Here is a 20622-nt window from a genome sequence, read left to right as displayed (position 1 = left end):
CTGCCCTCAAAGGGGCATCTTTTTGCACTCACCTTCTCCTTGGCACGTCCAGCGTGTTTTTGAACAGATTTGGCCAGCATGATGCCTTTATTCTCGGACATTCAGTGTGTGGTTGAGTTGATGGGATTTTTAATTTATAATTAAATGGATTTTAGATATATTTATATGCACTGGCCTGGCACACCAGCGGCCACACACGTAAATATGATAACTTTAAATGCACAGTGAACACCCAACGACGACGACAACAGATTTCCTGTTTCTGCTGTATTAACAATAAACGAGCCAATCGCGCGCCACACACTTGTTAAACCGAAATATGTATTTATTTTCGCCTCGCTGTTTTTCGCGCTGGCTTCTGCTATTTTTATGCAGTTTCAGACGCGGTCAAATTTATGCAGATTTTTCGAAAAACAAATGGCACGTAGACGTAGGCGAGTGTGTACGACGAACGAATCTTTCAAACCTGACGCTGCTGCAGACGGAACGGGACTCACAGAGCGGCAGTAGTCGACAGATTCACTTGGCTCCAAACGGCGACGAGAATGAGTGGGGGCCCCAGTTGGGGCCACAGAGAGAGAGAGAGAGCGAAAGAGCGCCACAACTACCGTTTTCCTCTCTCGCTTTCACACGATCCGCTATTTTGTTTTTAGGCGGGGCACGATGCTGTTTAGCTAGTCGCAGTTTACTTGAATTGTCGTTAGCTACTCAATTGCAATGAATATATATCATCACAGGAGTGCCATACTTGTGTTAACCGTTTAAATTGTTGAAATTAACAATCAAAAACAACAAATATTCAATAACATTGCCGTGGCCCCGCCAACTTGTCTTAAATATGGATTTTCAGGCAAAAGATAAGTTGGCATTCCTTCAGGGCTGCAACAACTCAATTATAGATTAATAAATATGGATCAGAGCTATTTAAAATTAATTTATTGTAAGCACAACACAAAAAATACAAAATTCAATTGGAATTACTCGAGCTCTCGAACGCGTACATCTTGCTTTTTACGATCTTTCTTTTGAATTAAGGTTTGACCAATAAGCCACAAGCTACGGGCATACTGTTTTGCGGGGAAAAATCAATACTATCGATGGTTAAAAAATTAGCCCACCTTCGATAGTTTTGAGCGGGAAAATTTAACATCGGTCTGGCAGCACCCTAAAATACCTAACATTTTTTACTTTTCATAGTATTTTTTAGTATATTTTCAGACGCGTTATAAACCCACCCACCAATGTAGAAAGCGTGTAGAAATGCTATTGAGAGACATAGCTAAAATTAAATGTAGTTAATATGTAGTAAATGTGTAGTTATGGTGTAGTTACCATGTACAAAAATTCATTTTGTGGAAATTGTTGTTGACTTTAAACCTTACTGTACAAATAATTGAATCGTGATTAGAACTTAAATTAAACCAGTCTTCTAAGAAAGTGATTCGCCAATCGAATAAAATTATGAATGCAGGTCTGAGGGTCCTAGCTGGCCAGTAATATTCAACCGAATATCAAAAGCAATGAATATGATGGAATTCGAATACAAATAGTTCACCGGTATATTTACGGTATTTTTCTGAAGACCAGACCGTACTTTCAATGGACAAATCCGCGGTCACACTGCCTAGCATACTGTATCAAATATACTGTACTTGTGTTGTTGTTGACAAAATAATTAAATCGAAAAGTAACATAAAAAATTCGCACTCTAGGTATACAGCGCGCGAAAAGATATCCTCTCGGCAAATGTAAAATCTGGACACATGGGCCGCAAACCATACATGATTACATACATACATATGCATATGTGGTAGACGCGAGTTTATGAAAAACCAATTACAAAAAACTGAAGCACGAGTGTGGTGTAGTTTATGTGCGTTGCATACAATAAAGAAGGAGGAGAGTCTTGGCTGTTTTGGGGCAGCATAAAATCGATTCGGAGTGCATTTTTGTGAGGGGTGTGGGTGTTTGTGGCGAGTGTACATGCATGTGTATCTTTGTTGCAAATGTGAAGAAGCAGCAAGCTCACGCGCTTCTTTTCCCCTACCCTACCTCCTGCCATCCTACCCTCAGGGCCATCAGCTGAATGTAATAGTTGATAAAAGCTGTAAATCTACTATAAGCCCGATCTGTTGGCTGATTGCAAAAGAGTGAAACAAATAAAAGAACCTCAACCTGTGTTAATATCAGCCTTAAAACTATTCAGGTATGTAAACTAAAAATATAAAAATGCGCGCCCTTGTGTGCGTGTGTGTTCTGCATGTGTTTGTGTGTGCCAGAAGTTCATATCTAACCTCAATTAGCCCCAACTGATTACGATAGGCGGCAAACGGAAACTCCAGTGGGCATTAAATATTTAAAAATAATACATTCGCTGTAGTAGGCTTTTCTGAGAGATGTGAATGGAGCGTACAAAATTTTGTCTACCCCACTCCCAGCAGTTTCTTTGCTTTGAGGTTAGAAAGTGGAATTTCCTTTATCAATGACAAGATTTACCGATAAATTGCTGATGAACCGAGCAAATAACAGTTACAATTGTTAATAATGCTGAGGCAGTGCTGTCTGTATTGTGGAAATATTTCTTATCGGCTTGTTTTTTTGTTCGTTTCGTGAAACGTCTGTATGTGTAGGTAAATTAAAGTTCCGCAATCTGCTGGCACGTGTGTATGTGTGTGTAGTCATTTTTAATTGTCTTTGATTTAATAAAATTAAAAAAAAAAACAATGCCATTCAGTAAATACAAATAAAAAGGGAAGGAAGATGTTGAATATAGGCAGCAGACATAGGCGCACACACAGAGGCAGAGCGTTTACCGCGCTCAACTTTTGTTATTGTAGCAACTAAACTAGGACTGCCAACTAGTTAAAAATTTTATTTAACATAACTATATTTATATGATGCCTCCTGATATCAACCTGTCAAGATAATCAAAAATTAATAGCCAAAAGTTGAATAAGAATATAAAAACAAGTTGGCAGCTTCTCCCAGCTACATATATTCGTGCATCTGTGTGTGTGGTTGTGTCTGGCTACAAGGTGATCCACACTGTGCTTAGCCTTCGGTTGGTCGGGGATTTTGTGTAAATTCTAATTAAATAATTCGTTGAAATCGAGCTTACTGCTCTGCTGATTGAGAGAGAGATACACACAGCTACACACTCGTATAAATGCATTCTTTTGTGCTTTCTTTGCGGCCATCACAAGACGTTTTCCCCCAATTTTCTTTATGAAGCGCGTCAAGTTTCGACTACGTCCGAGTCTGGTTTGGGCTTTCGGCTGTTTGGAAACTTGAAAAACAAGTTCCCAGTCGGCGCACTTCATTTTTGAACTCTCCACCGCACACAGCACTCACACGAGCAAACACACTCGCACACACTACATTTCTCAGTATTTGTTTTAGATGCCTGGGTCTCTGGTATGGTCTCTGGGCCTAGATTGGTGGTCTCGACGCGATCTCTGCCCTCTCAGCTTGGAGCGTGAAGCACTTGCCGCGCAGACGATTGCATGCAATTTGCCAGAGGCCATCGAACAAGTCTTGAACTTGATGTTGGAGACTCATTCTACGAGTACATGTATTAGACGTTCAACAATTTCTTACATTTTCAGTTACGGTTCGGTGGTGCTCAATATTGTCATGGTTACATTTTTTAAACAAATAGTAGTAGCAGTATCTTCCACTAAGAGCGTTTGAACTTATTGTTGTCTGCATATTTTTAAAGCTGTCTTGTTAATTTACTTATAATCATCAGCTCCCTTCTTCTGTTTTAATGGTGTTTTTGGCATCCAAAAAGCTATCTGCTCAAGTGACAAACTGAAAATATTTGGTAATTGGCTGACCACACATGAAATTAGAAACTGTGGGGCCACCTATTACATATCATATGCATTCACGTGTATATCTTTTCGCCTGATAAAATGTGCGCCCGTTTTGGTCAGCTCTGCCTGTTGTTGTTGGTGGAGCATTTAATGACTGCGTCGTTTCTTCTGGTACTGTTTCGCCGAGGGGATTCGGCCTGGTCGTCGGCATGTGGCCATACTCCATCGAAGGCCTAAAATTAGCACACGGATAATTAGAAAGCACGGAACCACCTGGCATCAGACTGATGTTTCGGCATATATGTACTATATACGTATGTCGGGAACATCAATAATACCTGGAAAGGCAAACAAACCTTCCCGCAGCACTGGAACCGCAATCACAATCTAGCGCGTGGGCGGCACACAGAGGTGTGGTTGTCCCTTTTGCTCCAAGGGATGTTGAACTGCAATCATCAGAGGGGGGAGATTGCAGGCTTCGGCCTAGACATGCGCTGCACAAGCTGCAAGTGAACTTTGAACTTTCAGTCTACTGACGAGAGGAGCTTCGTGTTGCTGCTCCAAGTTTTGGATGCACTTGATTTGCATTAGCCATCGACAGTAGCTGTGCGTTCCCGCATAGCAGGTGCTAAGGTGCCGTAGAGGGCGGAGAGCGCTCCCTTAAACTCTCTCTCTCTCTCTTGTGGGTCCGTCCGGTCTGCATTGCGCAATGAGCGAAATAATCGATAATTGCAAGGTTTCCATTTCCACCACCCCACGCCAGATTTTTCGCGTGTACAGATTTGATTTTTGCCTGCTTCTTCCAGAAACAATTTGAGATTCCAGCATGTGTTTTTTGGGTTTGGCGACGGGAAGAGTATGCTCTGGTGGCCATCGACGACGGTTCCCCTGCGGCTCTACCGCCATTGTCATGGTGAGATGCACTTTGCTGCCTTTCTACGTTACACACAACACACACACAGACAAGCCACACGGCCACGAGTACGAGAGTGTGCGTTTTGTGAGTCCCTGTGTGCGTGAGCGAGGTGGTGGAGGTTGTGGATTGTAGTAGGTGTATATGTGCCGCCGCCACTGCCGCCGCAAAGTGTAACCGTGGCAGAGTTGTAGCCTGCTCTGTAGTCTGTTTGGTTTCTGATTTTCAGTTTTGTCGATTTCATTATGTACTGCAAGAGTATCGACGCCGACGTCGCCACCGCCGCCGTTTATATACAGCACACATTATTCAGTGTATGGGTTTCGCTCTTTTTCTCGCTCTTCTCGACCCAAAACAGGGTATCGACTGGTAATGTTGCCATGGCATTGTTGCTCGCGTCACGTTGCCAATGCGGACACCCTGTATCCGACTTGTTTTGCAAGCTCTCGTGCCGGCTCTTTCGCACCGTAACTGTGTTGGTGCTTTTTGCACTTACGTAATCTCCCAGTCATCCGACTCGACTCTCTGAGCAGTTGTTACTTATCCAAATTCTAAGCGCCATTTTTCTCATTTGCTGCTGCTCACGACGATCTTTTCTTTCCTCAATTTATTTCGCCCCAATCGCTGGACTGTAGACCGAAGACCCCAGAGGCCATTAGCATGCAAGAGCATGGAGCAAACTTCCTTCCACTCGCACACGGTTCCACTGAAAGAGATTGCAGTTTAGAACCCAGGCGGTCAGATATGTGTGTGTCCCAAGTACATGGGCATCTGTTATGTACTTTTTTATTGCCTCTCACATCTCAAGCAACAGCAGCAGCAGCAACAGCAATGTTTCTCATTTTTAATGCGCGCCCGAGTCCGTGGTTTGCTGCGTTGCCACCCTATTTGATATGTTCATGGGCAGCAACAGAAGCGACGGGACGGCAAATGAATTCCAAAGCAACACTGCGCGCGCGCATTTACACTCCCTCTATTCCGCTCTGGGGCTCTCTCTCTCTCTGTTGCGACTTTATGTTCTCTCGCGCTCTTTTGTTGCTTCTTCGCACCAACACACTTACGCACAGACACGCATACATAGGCCACCTCTCTCTCTCTGCCCGTCGCAAGCAGCAGGCTAACCGACGAACTGCTGGCCGTTCAATCGAAAATGTTTGCGGCGGCGTTAAGATGTACGAAAAACGTTTCCTCGCTTAAACTGTGTGAATATCTGTAAAAACTCACAGAGAAACAATTATTTAAACGAAACAGAATAGTACAAACGCGGTAAAACAAAAAAGAATTCGTTGTGACAAAAAAAAAATTGAATAAAAACGGTCCCAGCGATATTTCAAGTCTCGATTATACAGAAAAACTATATTTTGGCGAAAGAAAAAGGTGAAAATTGGTAAAAACGTGTGGGAAATAGTTGCAAGTGCAAAATACAGCGTAAAACGTGAAAGTTTCCAATAACAAGCCCAACCAAATGGCAGTTTATAGTAAATATAAAGGCACACACACACACGCATATGTACATCTTTCGAGTATATACACAGCCGAAGCAAATGAGAAGCCCAGCCGTTGCTGATGTAAGTTGAAAGAGGCGCGGGGGAGGTGGGGCGGTCCGCAAAATCATGAATATGAAATATCCTTCAAGTGCACTTGGTGAAATCAAACAACTTTTGGTAGTGGCAAACGAGCAGCTAAAACTTGTGAAAAATACAACATTTTTAGGTTAGGTCAATTTCAATTGGTTTATATACACACACACACGCTCAGTGGGATAGAGAAACCGAATACATGTATAAAGCGCACAGACAAAAAGTCGTCGACGACTGCGACGTGGTTGTTGTTTGTGCTGCTGCTCACACTCACGCACAGCAATTCACATGCACACACACACATGGGCGGAGGAGAGCGTCGCACAGACACAACACATACACAAGTTTTAACCATTGCTTTTGGCTTGCTTATGAACTGACTGTATTTTTTCAACGTAGTGTCGTTTTATTTTCGTTCGTTGATTCGTTCCCTCTCAGTTCGTGCGCTTATCTTGACTTTTGCTTTGATGCGCCATTCGCATGTAGTGTGTGTGTGCTCGTACATTTAAATGGCTCCCAACACTGAATAATATAACCCGCTGGCGCTGGCTGGCTGGCTGGCCCCAGCCCCGGCCCACGGAGCTCCACGGAGCGCCGCCACCACACACAATGAGAGCATCATTTTTTGCTTCAGGCTCTCCTTCTTATTCACATCTTGGGCTCTTCCTCTTCACACCAGTCCGTCTGCCTTTTCTTGTTCTTGTTTGTTGTTCTTGGTTCGTTTTCTCATTTCGTTTCGGCTCTTTCAATTTTACACAGCTTTCTTCTATGACTATAGTACGAGTAGTATAGTATATGCCTTAGCTATTTTGTACATATTTCTCTCAACATCCATATGTTTTATTTGCGAAACTTATTAATAGCGCAGCGGTAGTGCGTCTGTGTTGAGTGTGTTCGTGTGTATGTGTGTGTAAGTGAGAAAGTAACACAAAATCTAAATAAAATATTAATTCGTGCATTAAAAACTACTAATAACGGTGTCTCCACTCCCCTGTCCGATAAATAAGAGAAAATGAATCAAGATTTAGAGATTGTTGTGATGCCAGACACTGCAAAGAAAATAAGTGATTAACAATTTTTGCATATTTCTTGCCCGTCTACTTTGTGCTGCGTATTCTGTGCTATGTATACACTTAACAAAACAGATAAGATAATGTTCGTGTGCACGTAATAGAGCAGCAGAACGAGAACAAAAAAAATGGAGGGAAAATTTTGCCCACATGTCTCCCCCAAGCACACAGCAACACAGTCGCACACACACACAAACACATTCAGCTGCCATGAACGCCCCAATTTTGCGTTGGAGCCCAGAGCTCTTCCACTATGCGCGCTCAGAGGCACACGCAGCTCATACATACGTACATGACATGTGTATGTATGTTTGGTATGCACTGGCAATGCCGATGATGGCGGATCCAAAAAATACAATAACAAAAAGTGCCACACGGTAATTGAGAGAGTGTAAGATATAGGAGGAACGGAGGAAACGCATACAAACCAACTGGCTTTTTTCGCCGTGCTAATATCTAAAGGACTTGTGAGAGAGGGAAGCTTCGGAGCTTTTGTGCGGCTGTACAGGGTTTCAATATTTGTTTACAAACGCTGAGGCAACCAACTGGGGGTTCGCATTGGGTGGGTGGGTGATGGGGTGGCCCAATCAAGATGCACAGCGGAGGTGGTGTGCTGGTGGCATATGATGATCTTCAAGTCAAGGCGGTTTCGATTTGACTCCCGCCAGCAGAAGCCCGCGCACAAATACACTTTCATTCAAGTTATATTTACACTGAACCACTCTCTTTGAAGTTCCATTCCCACTGCTGTGCGCCGCGCAACTTTGCTCTCTCTCTCTCGAATGCCCGCCAAATACTTGATGTGTGTGCTGTGTGTGTGTGTGTGAGTGAGTGACGGGTTGTTGCTGGCCCCAAACGGGTGAAAAATACCTTTTGAAAAAATCTGCCATCTACTGCGCCTCAACAACAAATTTGCGCTCTCCTCTCTCCTGCTGACGGTCGCTCTCTTTACCTCTCTCCCTCTCTCTCTCGCACGCTAATATGGCTGCAGCGAGCACCGCCGCCACCACCTTTGCATTTGAGGATTGCTGCAGCCTTTGCCTTTGCCTTTGCCTGGCTCTTGTAAGCTGTAGTAGATACAGAATGTATACCAGCAAGCCCCGCTCCCTCCCCTCCCCCATGGAATGTACATATACATATATAGATATGCTCTGTCTGAGAGAGTGTGTGTGTTTTTCTCAGTGGATTCTATGCAAGCTGAGGTCGTGCATGGGACATTTGGCACCTTCCATGCGCCAACACAAGCAATTCAAAATGTGTATGAAATGAAAAGCTTGCTTAGGAAGTCTTTACTGTACCCGCTATTACCAATAACAAAGCGCGCGCCCAATTCCGGTTGCACGTATGTATAGTATTTGCTTGTGTGTGTACATGTACATATATGCCCAAGAAGAGAGCGTTGGCAACTCTCCTTCTATATACTCGTATTGTTATTGCCCCCTCCCTCTCGGGGCGGCAGCGGTGGGCTCTCTCTATCAAACACGGAACCCAATACAAAGGAACAAATGTTCTACGACTAAAGTGTGTTTTTTTTTTTTTGCGATATGGCAAAAGAATTTCGTGCTGTTCGCAAACTAAAAAATGTTTGTTCGAAAATATTTCGTTGAAATGGGAAAATGTGAAATTGGGGATTTCTTATTGGCATATTTCTTCCGCTAACAAATTAATTTAACAATTGATTCCATTCGTTTTGCTTGCAGTTGGCGTACCTTAAGATACAAATAGCAGCAGAGCTGGAGAGACCACGCACGACGTGGCATAAGCAAAGAGAAACACTGGAGTAGTAGCAGCCGCAGCATCAGCATCGTCGTCGTCGTTGCAGTCGCCGTCGTTGTCAATCTCTCGATTACAGAACCTCAGGGCATTTGCCGCTAGCGTGCGACCAAATGCATAGACAACATATGTTGCACTTACGAGCAGTTCAAGATCAAGAGCCGCAGTCAAAGCAGTTGCGACCACGACCGTTTGTTGCGTACTATATACGCTCATAGAGAGCGGCGAGAGGGCGAGAGAGGGAACACCACCCAATATCCCAGCAGTATCCAGCATCCCTGTGCTTAGCCAGGGACCGGACCGGACCACCAAAACGGCGTCAAAGGGGAAGAGCCGCCCAGAAGGAGAAGCAAACAGACAGACAAGAAACGACAAGATGATGAAACGCACCCGTGTCGACGAGGTGCAGTTCGGGACACGTCCCGGCCCACCAGCTCCGGGCGTTGTCGGTGTCGGAGTTGGCGTTACTGGCGTTGGCGTTGGCGTGGGTCCCACTTCCGGCGTCAGTGTCAGCGGCGGTGGCTCCGCCACCGTGGGCGTAAACACAGGCGTAACAATCGGCACTGTGGTACCAAGTGCGCACAGTGCCACCATTAGCGGCATCAGTTCCATACACCATCGCATCCTCACCCCACAGCATGGCGGTGCCCAGACCATAGCCTATCTGCCGTCCACCACGCCGACGGCAACAAATCTAAAAACAACGAGCTCAATTGTTGACAGCACCACCAGCGGCAGCAGCAGCAGCATCAGCACCAGCACGAGCACAGGAGCAGCAGGAGCCCAGGTGGCCACTGTAGGAGTGGGAACAGTTGGAGGAACTGGTGCTGCAGGAGGAGGAGTGGTTGTATCCACCGGCAGCGCGGGCACACAAACACTGCAGTATACCACATGTGAGTATTTCTGTGATTCTTGTACATTTCTAGACATTACTGAAAGCATTCCTTTCACTTGCAGCCTACAGCGTGGCCTCCATTCAGGCTGGAGGAACTCTCAAGGGGAGCACAACGGTGGACGGTGCCAATACCGTGCAGATTCATGTGACAGGAGGAGGAATGGTAGGAGGATCCGCTAACCCATCCATCGCCCAGACAGTCTCGAGCAGCTCGCAGACGGCAAGCAGCACCATACGGCAGCGTACAATAAGCGGCACACAGACCGCGGCCAGTGCCGTCAGCAATCTCACATCGATGGCGCAGCAACAACAGACGCCTGGCAGTCTGCCCCAGACGGCCCAGACACCGCCGGCTGCTGCTGTTGCTGCTGCTGCTGTGGCGGCGGGAGGAAGCAGTACCCCACCGCAGGGACAGGGGTCTGGTGGCGGAAATGCCACGCCACGACTTAAGGTGGAGGATGCCCTCAGCTATCTGGATCAGGTGAAGTACCAGTATGCGGACCAGCCGCAGATTTACAACAACTTCCTCGACATCATGAAGGAGTTCAAGTCGCACTGCATCGACACCCCGGGGGTGATTGAGCGCGTCTCGACGCTCTTCAAGGGGCACACGGAGTTGATCTATGGCTTCAATATGTTCCTGCCGCCTGGCTACAAGATTGAGATCCATTCCGACGCCCTCGGCTGCTCGGTGCCGGTGGTATCAATGCCCTCGCCCCCCGGCGCACCCACCAGCACTGGGACTGTGCATATGATAGCCGGCAGCCCCTTGGCCAGTGCCGGACATAACTTGAAGACCACCTTGACTGCCGCCGGAGTAGGAGCAGGAAGTGGAGCTGCCGCTGCGGCAGCCGTTGCACAAATCCAATCGGCAGGCGCCGTCAATCTGATGACCCATGGCGGTGCATCGCTCACCCAGACCACGATTCATGCCCTGCAGCAGGCCACGCCACCGCAGTCTCAGTCCCCGGGGCATGTCCATGTGAGCGTGACCAGCTCGCCGGCGCCAGCCGTTGTGGCCGTGCCTGGAGGAGGTCAGCCGCCGGGGGGTATCTCCGTGTCGGCGCACAACATGCCACAGAATTACTCGCGGGATCGAGAGCGGGCCACAATCACACCAACCGGTCAGGTGGTGGGTGCGGCGGCTCCTGCAGCAGCCAGCAGTATTGTTGTGGGCGGTGGTCCGCCCACTCCGAATTCCTTGAGTGAACTAAGTCCACACGGTGGTGCAGGAGCAGGCGCTGGTGGAGGAGCGGGTGCCCAGCAGCACAATCTGCATCACATACAGCAGGCGCATCAGTCGATACTCCTGGGCGAAACGGGGCAGCAGAATCAGCCCGTAGAGTTCAATCACGCCATAACCTATGTAAATAAGATAAAGGTGAGAGAGAACAGACCAAGAGAATAGTCGAAATCGTTTGCTAATCTGTGTATTTCCATCCCGTTTAGAATCGTTTCCAAAACCAGCCGGCCAAGTACAAGAAATTCCTGGAGATTCTCCATGCGTATCAGAAGGAGCAGAAGGTCATGAAGGAGGGCAGCTTGAATCAGGGCAAAATGCTCACCGAACAGGAGGTCTACACACAGGTGGCCAAGCTGTTTGGCCAGGATGAGGATCTGTTGCGAGAATTTGGTCAATTCCTGCCCGATGCCACCAATCATCAGTCGTCGGGTGGGGGCCAGTACATGGCCAAGGCCTCGTCGGTGCACTGCAATGATCACAGCAAGCAACAGCAGCGTACCACGGCCACCCTGAGTGGCGGGGCGCACATTACCATGTCGAGTGCCTCGCCAGCTCACAGCATTGGCTCGCCCCTCCATCTAAGTGGTGGGGGCACGCTCCCGCAGACGCTCGACAGTAGCGCCCATGCAGCGGCCATTGGCAATCTATCGGCGGTTAACACTAGCGTCAGCATCAAGACTTACAACAACAATCAGCAGCAGCAGCAGAACCATGTTATTGCTTCGCAACGGAATGACGTGCTCTTTGAGAAGGACTATCATGGTGTGTCCCCAGCCAGCCTGCAACAGCACCAGTCGCACCATCGGGGAGCCGGCGTGCCCCATCATCATTTGGCGGGGACTCCCGGAGCGCCCAATATACGAGTCGGAGCCGGCGGCAGCGTCATGGTGGCCTTTGAGAAGGAGCATCGCAACAATCATCATGTACAGAAGTTCGTGGGAGGACATTCGCAGAACCCGAGCCTGTCGCATGGCCACAATGCCAAGAAGTCGCCCAGCTATGGCCTCTCCTCGGTGATTGGATCCTTGCCGCACCTTTCGGACAATTCCCTAGACCGCAGCTCGCCGGGAATCAACTATGGTGCGACCGCAGTCTTGACCGCTATCCACCATGCGGGTCCGAATAACTCTACAGCAGCAGCAGCCGCCGCCAGACGGCAGGGCGGCGAGGACGGTGGCCTGTATGGGAGCGGCGGAGCAGGCGGACCGCCGCCGGCCAAGCGATCCAAGACCTTTTGCAGGGATGTCAGCTTCTCGGAGGCATCCAGCAAGTGCACCATCTCGGATGCGGCCTTTTTCGATAAGGTGCGCAAGGCACTGCGCAGTCCCGAGGTGTATGACAATTTCCTGCGATGTCTGACGCTATTCAATCAGGAAATTGTGTCCAAAGCGGAACTCCTTGGACTCGTCTCACCCTTCCTGATGAAGTTTCCCGATCTTCTACGCTGGTTCTCCGACTTTCTGGGCCCGCCCATTGGTTCGGGTCAGGGTCAGGGCCAGGGCCAGGTGGGAGGAGCAGGAGGCGCAGGACTTATCGATGGCATGCCCCTGGCGGCCACACAACGACAGGGCGGCAGCAGCAACAGCAGCTCCCATGATCGGGACCGCGAACGGGGCGGCAATCATCCCACGGCCGCCGAATATGTTCAAGATGTGGACCTGTCGGCGTGCAAGCGACTGGGCGCCTCCTACTGTGCCCTGCCGCAGTCGTCGGTACCGAAAAAGTGCAGCGGACGTACGGCCCTTTGTCGTGAGGTGCTCAACGACAAGTGGGTATCCTTTCCCACGTGGGCCAGTGAGGATTCCACATTTGTCACGTCGCGCAAAACTCAGTTCGAAGAGACAATTTACAGGTAAGAAAGGACTCTCCTCTTCCTCTTCCTTCAGTCCTGCCACACTGAACCACACTGTGAAATAAGTTCCAAAATAATCCTCACGGGTGGGGCTATGGGGCTTTGGTGCTTTGGTTTTTACTTTCCTTCTTTAACTTTCCTTTCTTGGGACCTATTTCGTGGTGTCGGAGAGACTCTTCTGTTTTGGTTTTTTCTTGGATCCTCTCTTGTTTCTGTTTCTGTTTCTTTGGCTTTCGTTTATTTGAATTAACCAATGCGCACGTGTTTCTAAACAAAAGGAATATTCACAGAACGGAGGACGAGCGATTCGAGCTAGATCTGGTCATCGAGGTGAACAGTGCCACCATCCAGGTGCTGGAGGGTGTCAACAAGAAGATGTCGCGCATGTCCAGCGAGGAGTTGGCCAAGTTCCATTTGGATGACACTCTGGGCGGCACATCGCAGACGATACACCAGCGCGCCATCCATCGGATATACGGCGACAAGTCGGGGGAGATAATCCAAGGCATGAAGAAGAACCCCTCGGTGGCCGTGCCCATTATCCTGAAACGGCTGAAAGTCAAGGAGGAGGAATGGCGGGATGCACAGAAGGTATGTCTCCAAAGCTAGTCCAACGGTCGAATATAAATCTTTAACCGCTCGTGACTTCCTTTTTTGCAGGGCTTCAACAAGCAGTGGCGCGAGCAGAACGAAAAGTATTATCTCAAGTCACTGGACCATCAGGCAATCAACTTCAAGCCCAACGACATGAAGGCCCTGCGCTCCAAGAGTCTGTTCAACGAGATCGAAACGCTGTACGATGAGCGGCACGATCAGGAGGATGATGCCATGGAACAGGCTGGACCCCATCTTGTGCTGCCCTACAAAGACAAGACCATACTGGATGATGCCGCGAATCTGTTGATCCATCATGTCAAGCGGCAGACGGGCATACAAAAGCAGGAGAAGCAGAAGATCAAGCAGATCATCCGACAATTTGTGCCTGACCTGTTCTTTGCGCCGCGGCAGCCGCTCAGCGATGATGAGCGGGATGACTGTGAGTCCCCCTTCCACCCTCTTATTTGTATCCTTTATCCAAGTATCCCCAGTAGCTATTAACCTCTAACAAAATATGGGCATTTCCACGAAAAGGTCCAACAAGACCCAACCATTTAAAAGTCAATTAAAATTTAAGTCATTTAATCAGTATAATTTGGAATTTTCTCTTTAAAACGTATTAAATTTAGCAATTGTTTATTTATTCAGCAATTTTTGCTGATATTCAGAATTTTTGGTATATTTATTACCATTTTTTCCTTAATTATTTAGATACGTAATTATAAAGGCTCTTCCATATAGTTTTTCTAACACTTCGATTATTTATCTAATTTAAAAAATAAATAAAAAAGAAATTGTTTTAGCTCTAGTTAGATTCGGCTTCCGGCTGATAACAAAAAATATAATTTGGAAAATTAACATTCAATATTTCAAAAATATCTTTAATTCGGTTCATTCTTTCAATTTTAAACCTTCTAAAAAATTATATTTGATATCAATTTGATGTTCTGGAAATGCCCATATTTATATGGTTTCACCTTCGTTTTCTATTAATTTCAAGCACATTTGAATTATTGATTATTGTTTATTTAATTTATGTCGAATAGTATTTTAATATAGTGAATGTTTTTTCGTTTTATTCTTTCTTTTTGGTTACGTAATTTAATATTAAAAACAAACCACCAAAAACCACTGCAACCCACAACCACTTGTAACGTAATGAAACATCATATAACGATATCTGTAACTGATTAACCCCCACAAAAATGGAATGCACACCTACTGAACCACATCGAATATCGAATACCGTATCCCTATATCTATTAGCCTTTCCATTTTTGGCAGATGACAATATCAAAATGGACGTAGACCAGTCGCCGCTGGGTCGAGCCGACTCGGTGACTCGAAATAACAAGGGATCGCCCAGCGAGGGCGGATCCCCAGCATGCAGCACGGCGAGCACCAGCAGCAGTGCGGCGGCGGTTAAAAATGAAGCTGATGAGGTCAAGACATCGACGGGATCAACAGCGACGACAGCATCTTCATCATCTACGACAACAACAGCGACGACGACGACGTCCGCGAGCTCATCTACAGACGATGCAACGCCATCAACATCCACAGCGGCGGCAGTAACAGCAGCAGCAGCAGCAGCAGTTGCATCTGGATTAGAGGCAAAGACAAAGGATGAGTCTGTGTCTAACCGAGATGAGGCAGCAGGCAGCAGTACCAGCACCAGCACAGGCAGCGTAGTGTCCAGTCCCAGGCCAGGACAAGATTCAGCAGCAGCAGCAGTAAATCCCAGCGATGTGGAAATCAAGCAAGAGCAGCCACACTCTGACTTTGTCCCCAAGCTTTTGCCACAGCATGCACAGGGCCAGCATGAGGTGAGTTTTAACCAGACCGGACTGGGGACTCGCTGATCCATAATGTATATATCGTTCCCCCTCCCAGGATGAATCCTACTCGCTTTTCTTTGCCTCCAACAACTGGTATCTGTTCCTGCGCTTACACGCGATTCTCTGCGATCGTCTTCATCATATGTACGAGCGGGCGCGTCTACTGGCCATCGAGGAGGAGCGTTGTCGGGTGAATCGGCGAGAGAGCACCGCCACCGCGCTGCGGCTCAAGCCCAAGCCCGAGGTTCAAGTGGAGGACTACTATCCCACCTTTCTGGATATGCTCAAGAATGTCCTAGACGGCAACATGGACTCGAACACGTTCGAGGACACGATGCGTGAAATGTTCGGCATTTACGCCTACGTATCCTTTACGCTGGACAAGGTATGTGGTGGAATATACATATGTAATTAGCGGACTATCTCGATTGCTAATCATTTGTTCTTCTCCCTGTGTTGCCAGGTTGTTTCGAACGCCGTTCGCCAGCTGCAGTATTGCGTCACTGAGCGAGCCGCCTTGGACTGCGTGGAGTTGTATGCCACCGAACAGCGGCGCGGCAGCACTGGCGGCTATTGCCGCGATGCCCACAAAACGTTCGACCGCGAGATGATGTATCAGCGCAAGGCGGAAAGCATGTTCAACGAAGAGAACTGCTTCAAGGTGTTCATCGTAAGTAGTGCTGGAAACCCTTACGCCAAAAAATACTTCTATAACGAATCGTGTGCGCTATCTTGCAGTACAAAATTAACTGTCGCGTTACCATCGAATTGCTCGACTCGGAGCCCGAAGAGGCGGACAAGCCGGCGCTGAAGGCCCAAAAGTTCAGCAAATACGTCGAGAGAGTAGCGAATCCAGGTCTCGGCGGCAGTGGCAGTGGGAATAGTGCAGCCCTGAGCAGCGACAACATTGTGGAAGAGTCCGACATCAAGACGGAGGAGGAGGATGAAAATGCCGAGGTGAGTGTTGGGCAGGAGGAGCTGGGCAGCAGCAGTATTTGAGCTAAAGCCAGAGCCAGAGCCGCTTTGCGTGTGTGCTGGAAGAGTGGTTAACCATGTTGTTTGTGTATTCTGTTATTCATTTATGTTTTATTTCCCGATTCGTATCCTCCTCTGTTGTGATTTAAGTACTTTTCACTGTACATACCATACTACACCATACCATAACATAACATAACAAAACATAACAAAACATACATTGAACAAGTATAGTTTAGACCGTAGACCCACAAAAAATGGACCGACTACTGAACCACCAACTCAACCCACCTTCTGTATATATTAGTTTTGGTTAAGTCTGTTATCTGTTGTTGTATATCTATCTATCTGTCGCCTTTTGCCGTTGCACACGCTTAAGTTTTTTTCTCTTCTCGTTTTGCTAGGCTCGGGTGCACACATTTTTTGTTGTTGTTTGTTTAAATACTTTAAATACTCTTTTTTTCGATATTTTGTTCAACTATATTCCGTTTGGATATCGTTTATCAACATGCCAATTGCCAACTTTTGCCAATCGCCCACATACATATCGATGAAAACAATCGATTGAAAAATACCAGAACAAACAAATTAAAAGCAATTAAAAAGAAGAACGAGAAAATATTCACTAATCTAATTAATGCTTTTTTGCATTCTTTTCTCTCATTTTTTTCCAATTTATTTTTTCGTACCAGGTCAATTCCAAGGCTTGAAATAACAAAATAGTTTTGATAATTTCATTGAATAAGAAGAAGAAAAAGTCATATTGCAAAATGAAATAGTAATAAATGAATTTGTTTTTTGATTACCAGAACAAAACAAAAATACCAAAACTTACATCGCAATAGCAACCGTAACACCAACAACCTTTTCACCCATCACTACCACTACCACGCCCACACCCACACCCACACCCACATTCACACCGACACATGCATAAGAATGTAAAGAACCGTTCGTCCAAGCAATAACAAGCAACAATAATGATGAGAAACCGAATTGTCACCCAAATAAATGTAGCACTTACCACCCACCCACCATACCACACCACACAACTCACGCATATACATAGACACCTGCCAGCATACATATTGTACATACCTAATGTAAAATAGTAGAACAACAACAATAATTATAAACGTAGGCACGCGCTTGCATTTGTTTCTGATTTTGTTATGCCTTGAGTTTGTCTCCTTAGTGCTCTATCTCGGAGGTCAATAGGTCAGTCTCGCGTCGCGAAGATACTCTTCTCGGGCAGGTGAAGGAAAGACAGTGTGTGTGTTGGTTGGGAATGAGAGAGGATGAGGTGTGAGAAAAGGATACAAGATTGCGGTGTGAAGTTGTTCAGTTCCAGTGTTGAGCAGCCCTAAGTTTTAGGGTTTTGCGACACCACACATATATGTATATGTAAATATTTATTATCGTGTTTTTATTGTATATAACATTTGGCGTCAACGTACATCGTACATATGTAATTAAGAGTAAAAGTTTAGTAGCTAATTTTGTAAAGGAAGAATAACAAGCCAAATAATGTCTTTTTAAATTAAAGCAGTTCGGTAATAATTTTTATATCTAGGAATTTAAGACAAACACACACGAGACTACAAATTACAAATGCCAACACCATAATTGTAAATGAAATCAAAACATGATACAGAATACAATCACCAAATGTGGATATTACCGGAGAGTGAAAAATCGAGAAAATATATATGGAGCAGCAGCCTATTATTAAATTAAATTATTTAATTGCACTTATTGAAGGTCAAGAGGGTGCCTCTGGGGCGGGGATGGGGTTTAGTGCAGCTCAAAGAACGCAGGTTTAGTAATTTAATTTACTTAAGTTTTAAGCAAGGTAAGTGGTCGTCGCATCGTAGAACTACTCATCTCAATTGATTAGACGTAAATACTGTAAAAGATTAAGTTTACGTTCAAGTCGAGTTGAGTTTTGTTGGTATTACTATACTATGTATATGTGTGTACCATGTAAATGTGATTCAGTTGCTCCGTATATGTGTACGTGTCGATCTTTGGCTTGTCTGGCCTGGTACCACCTCTACTACATCTGTTGTTTGACTTGTCTTTGTTTTTCCCCCCAACCCAACTCCTCTTTTTCCTCCTATGTAGGTATTCCTCCTATCTCTTATGTAATGCTCATTGTTAGTAGTGCTACACACATACACCTCGACACACACACACACATACTAACAACAGACACAAACATACACATACCCAGCTTTAAGTAATATTCGTAAAACTCTCTGTGGAAGCATGCTGCATTGCCCCTCAATTGCTGCCGGCAATTGCCATAATTATGGACAATCAGAACTAATCGTTGCCCCGTCCCCGTTCTCATTGCAGCATTCGCGAGGAGGAGGAGGAGGAGCACCCAAGGCACGTTTCCTGCAGCGCAACAAGCGCAGGTCGCAGCTACACGAGGAGCAAGTGCGCCAGTTGTTTGATCAGAAGCGGAGCCGGAGTGAGCATGTGGCAGCCGCAGGAGCCTCCACGACTAACGCTGCTGAGGCAGGCTCTGAAGCCAATTCTACCGGCAGCAGCACCAATAATAATAACAACAACAACAATAACAATTGGGGCAAGCGTTTGCCGGAGAGACTGGGAGCTCCACAGGTGGGCCTGGCCGAGCAGTACGCCTTCAACGATCGCGATGAGATCACCACAAATTCCAGCAACGGCCGTTGCTTTGTGACCAGCAAGAATCTCAAGCTACTCAAGTACGATGCAGTGCGTCGTGCCAAGAAGGTGAGTCATCGAACTCTACGAATAGCAGCAGAAGAGGCAGAAGTGTAACTCGTTTCCATTTGTTCCCAACAGAGTCATTGCCGCGTCACTCAGGCGAAGTACGTGCGATATCAGGCCTACGTCAACAATTGGCTGCAGCAGCACGTCAGCGAGCAACTGCAGCAGAACTGCAGCGATTGGCTGCTGGGAAAGACGGCGGATCAGATCAATGCCAGTGGCTGGGGTGCCACCTGTAAGACCAAGTCGCTGCAGCAGAAGGATACCTCCAAGACCCCCTACCGCGTGTACACGAGATATAAGGTCATTCAACTTGGCGGCAGTGCGACGGGCGGCGGCTCAGTTGGTGGTCTGATAGGCGGAACGGCGCCATCAGCAACCACAGAAAACGCGGCAACAACATCAACTGTAACCACTGTGTTGGCCGCCGCCGTGTCCTCCACCCACCCAATAACCAATAGCAGCAGCAGTAGCAGCATTTTGTCAGGGGACTCGACCAACACCACCAATACCCCACAGCAGCATTGCAACAGTGCGGCTGCAGCAGCGGCAGCACCCACGAATGCCGCCGAGGCCCTGCAGCAGGTGCGTCCGATGGAGAGCTAACCGGAGCGGACAGCAGGAGCAGCAAAAGGAGCAGGAGCATGGTCAGATTCTGCCTGCATATGACGATATAAAGATGCAATGGATGATTTGTCTGTATTCAATAAAAAAATTTAATTATAAATGTGATACCAGCCGCAGTTCGGCGCGGCTTTGGATATTGGATATATATTTCATCGAAACGAAACAAAGCTCTTTTCACATTGTACAAAAAGTCATTTAATCATAGGCGTTTTGCTCCAAAACGAGAATTTGATAGGCTTATAGCTTGCATAACTTTTAGCGGTAGAGTTCACCTATGGCAGCGCGCTTTGTTTTTTATAGAGGCGCTTGTTTTTATTGAGCTAGCATTAAGTCAGAGCCCCTTTCTACCCACTAACGCAACCTAACTTGATAAGCCATATATATAGTATATACATATAGCTAAGGCACAGCAAACACATTGAGAAACGAGTTGTGCTAGTAATTAGATTTCAGAACACGTCTGTTTAGAGCTAAGATTTTATCTTTTACTTTTCCTACACATGTGTGACGTGACGTATTTTTATACAAAAGAAAGCCCAACAAAACAATCGCATCGCCCACACACAAACCTTGTACAATTCCTTGTGAATACTATTATATTATAGATATCTACGTGCTTAAGATCCCTAAAACTAAGTTGTATAAACGTAATGAGCAGATTAAAAGAGTTTATCAAAAGTGAAATGG

The 20622-nt window shown here is 46.5% G+C and overlaps 1 protein-coding gene and 1 long non-coding RNA gene across 8 annotated transcripts; one reads left to right on the top strand and one right to left on the bottom strand.

Annotated features, from left to right (window-relative positions):
• Positions 1 to 1699: 1699 nt before the first annotated feature.
• On the top strand, positions 1700 to 20619 carry LOC6603455 (paired amphipathic helix protein Sin3a). Of its 7 annotated transcripts, none has more exons than XM_026984946.1 (12): positions 1703 to 2206; positions 9079 to 10044; positions 10109 to 11427; positions 11496 to 13141; positions 13420 to 13732; positions 13802 to 14177; positions 15023 to 15564; positions 15632 to 15961; positions 16040 to 16246; positions 16315 to 16533; positions 18910 to 19311; positions 19384 to 20619. In XM_026984946.1, the coding sequence occupies exons 2-12, from the start codon at positions 9528 to 9530 to the stop codon at positions 19912 to 19914; spliced, it is 6402 nt and encodes a 2133-aa protein (XP_026840747.1). In that variant the 5' UTR covers positions 1703 to 2206; positions 9079 to 9527; the 3' UTR covers positions 19915 to 20619. The 7 variants fall into 7 exon arrangements, with proteins under 7 accessions (XP_026840749.1, XP_026840748.1, XP_026840747.1 ...); XM_026984945.1 differs by having other exon boundaries at positions 13432 to 13732; positions 15005 to 15564; positions 19384 to 20613; XM_026984941.1 differs by having other exon boundaries at positions 15005 to 15564; positions 19384 to 20613.
• On the bottom strand, positions 3541 to 6826 carry LOC113565031. Its single transcript, XR_003408404.1, has 4 exons — positions 6812 to 6826; positions 5511 to 5938; positions 4172 to 5434; positions 3541 to 4048 (listed from the first exon to the last, which is right to left on the bottom strand). It is a non-coding gene; the product is annotated as an uncharacterized LOC113565031 (long non-coding RNA).
• Positions 20620 to 20622: the final 3 nt, after the last annotated feature.

Source organism: Drosophila persimilis, unplaced genomic scaffold (assembly GCF_003286085.1).
Source record: "Drosophila persimilis strain 14011-0111.01,24,50 unplaced genomic scaffold, DperRS2 tig00000002-arrow-pilon, whole genome shotgun sequence".
Taxonomy (NCBI): domain Eukaryota; kingdom Metazoa; phylum Arthropoda; class Insecta; order Diptera; family Drosophilidae; genus Drosophila; species Drosophila persimilis.
This window is presented reverse-complemented; position numbering and strand designations above follow the sequence as displayed.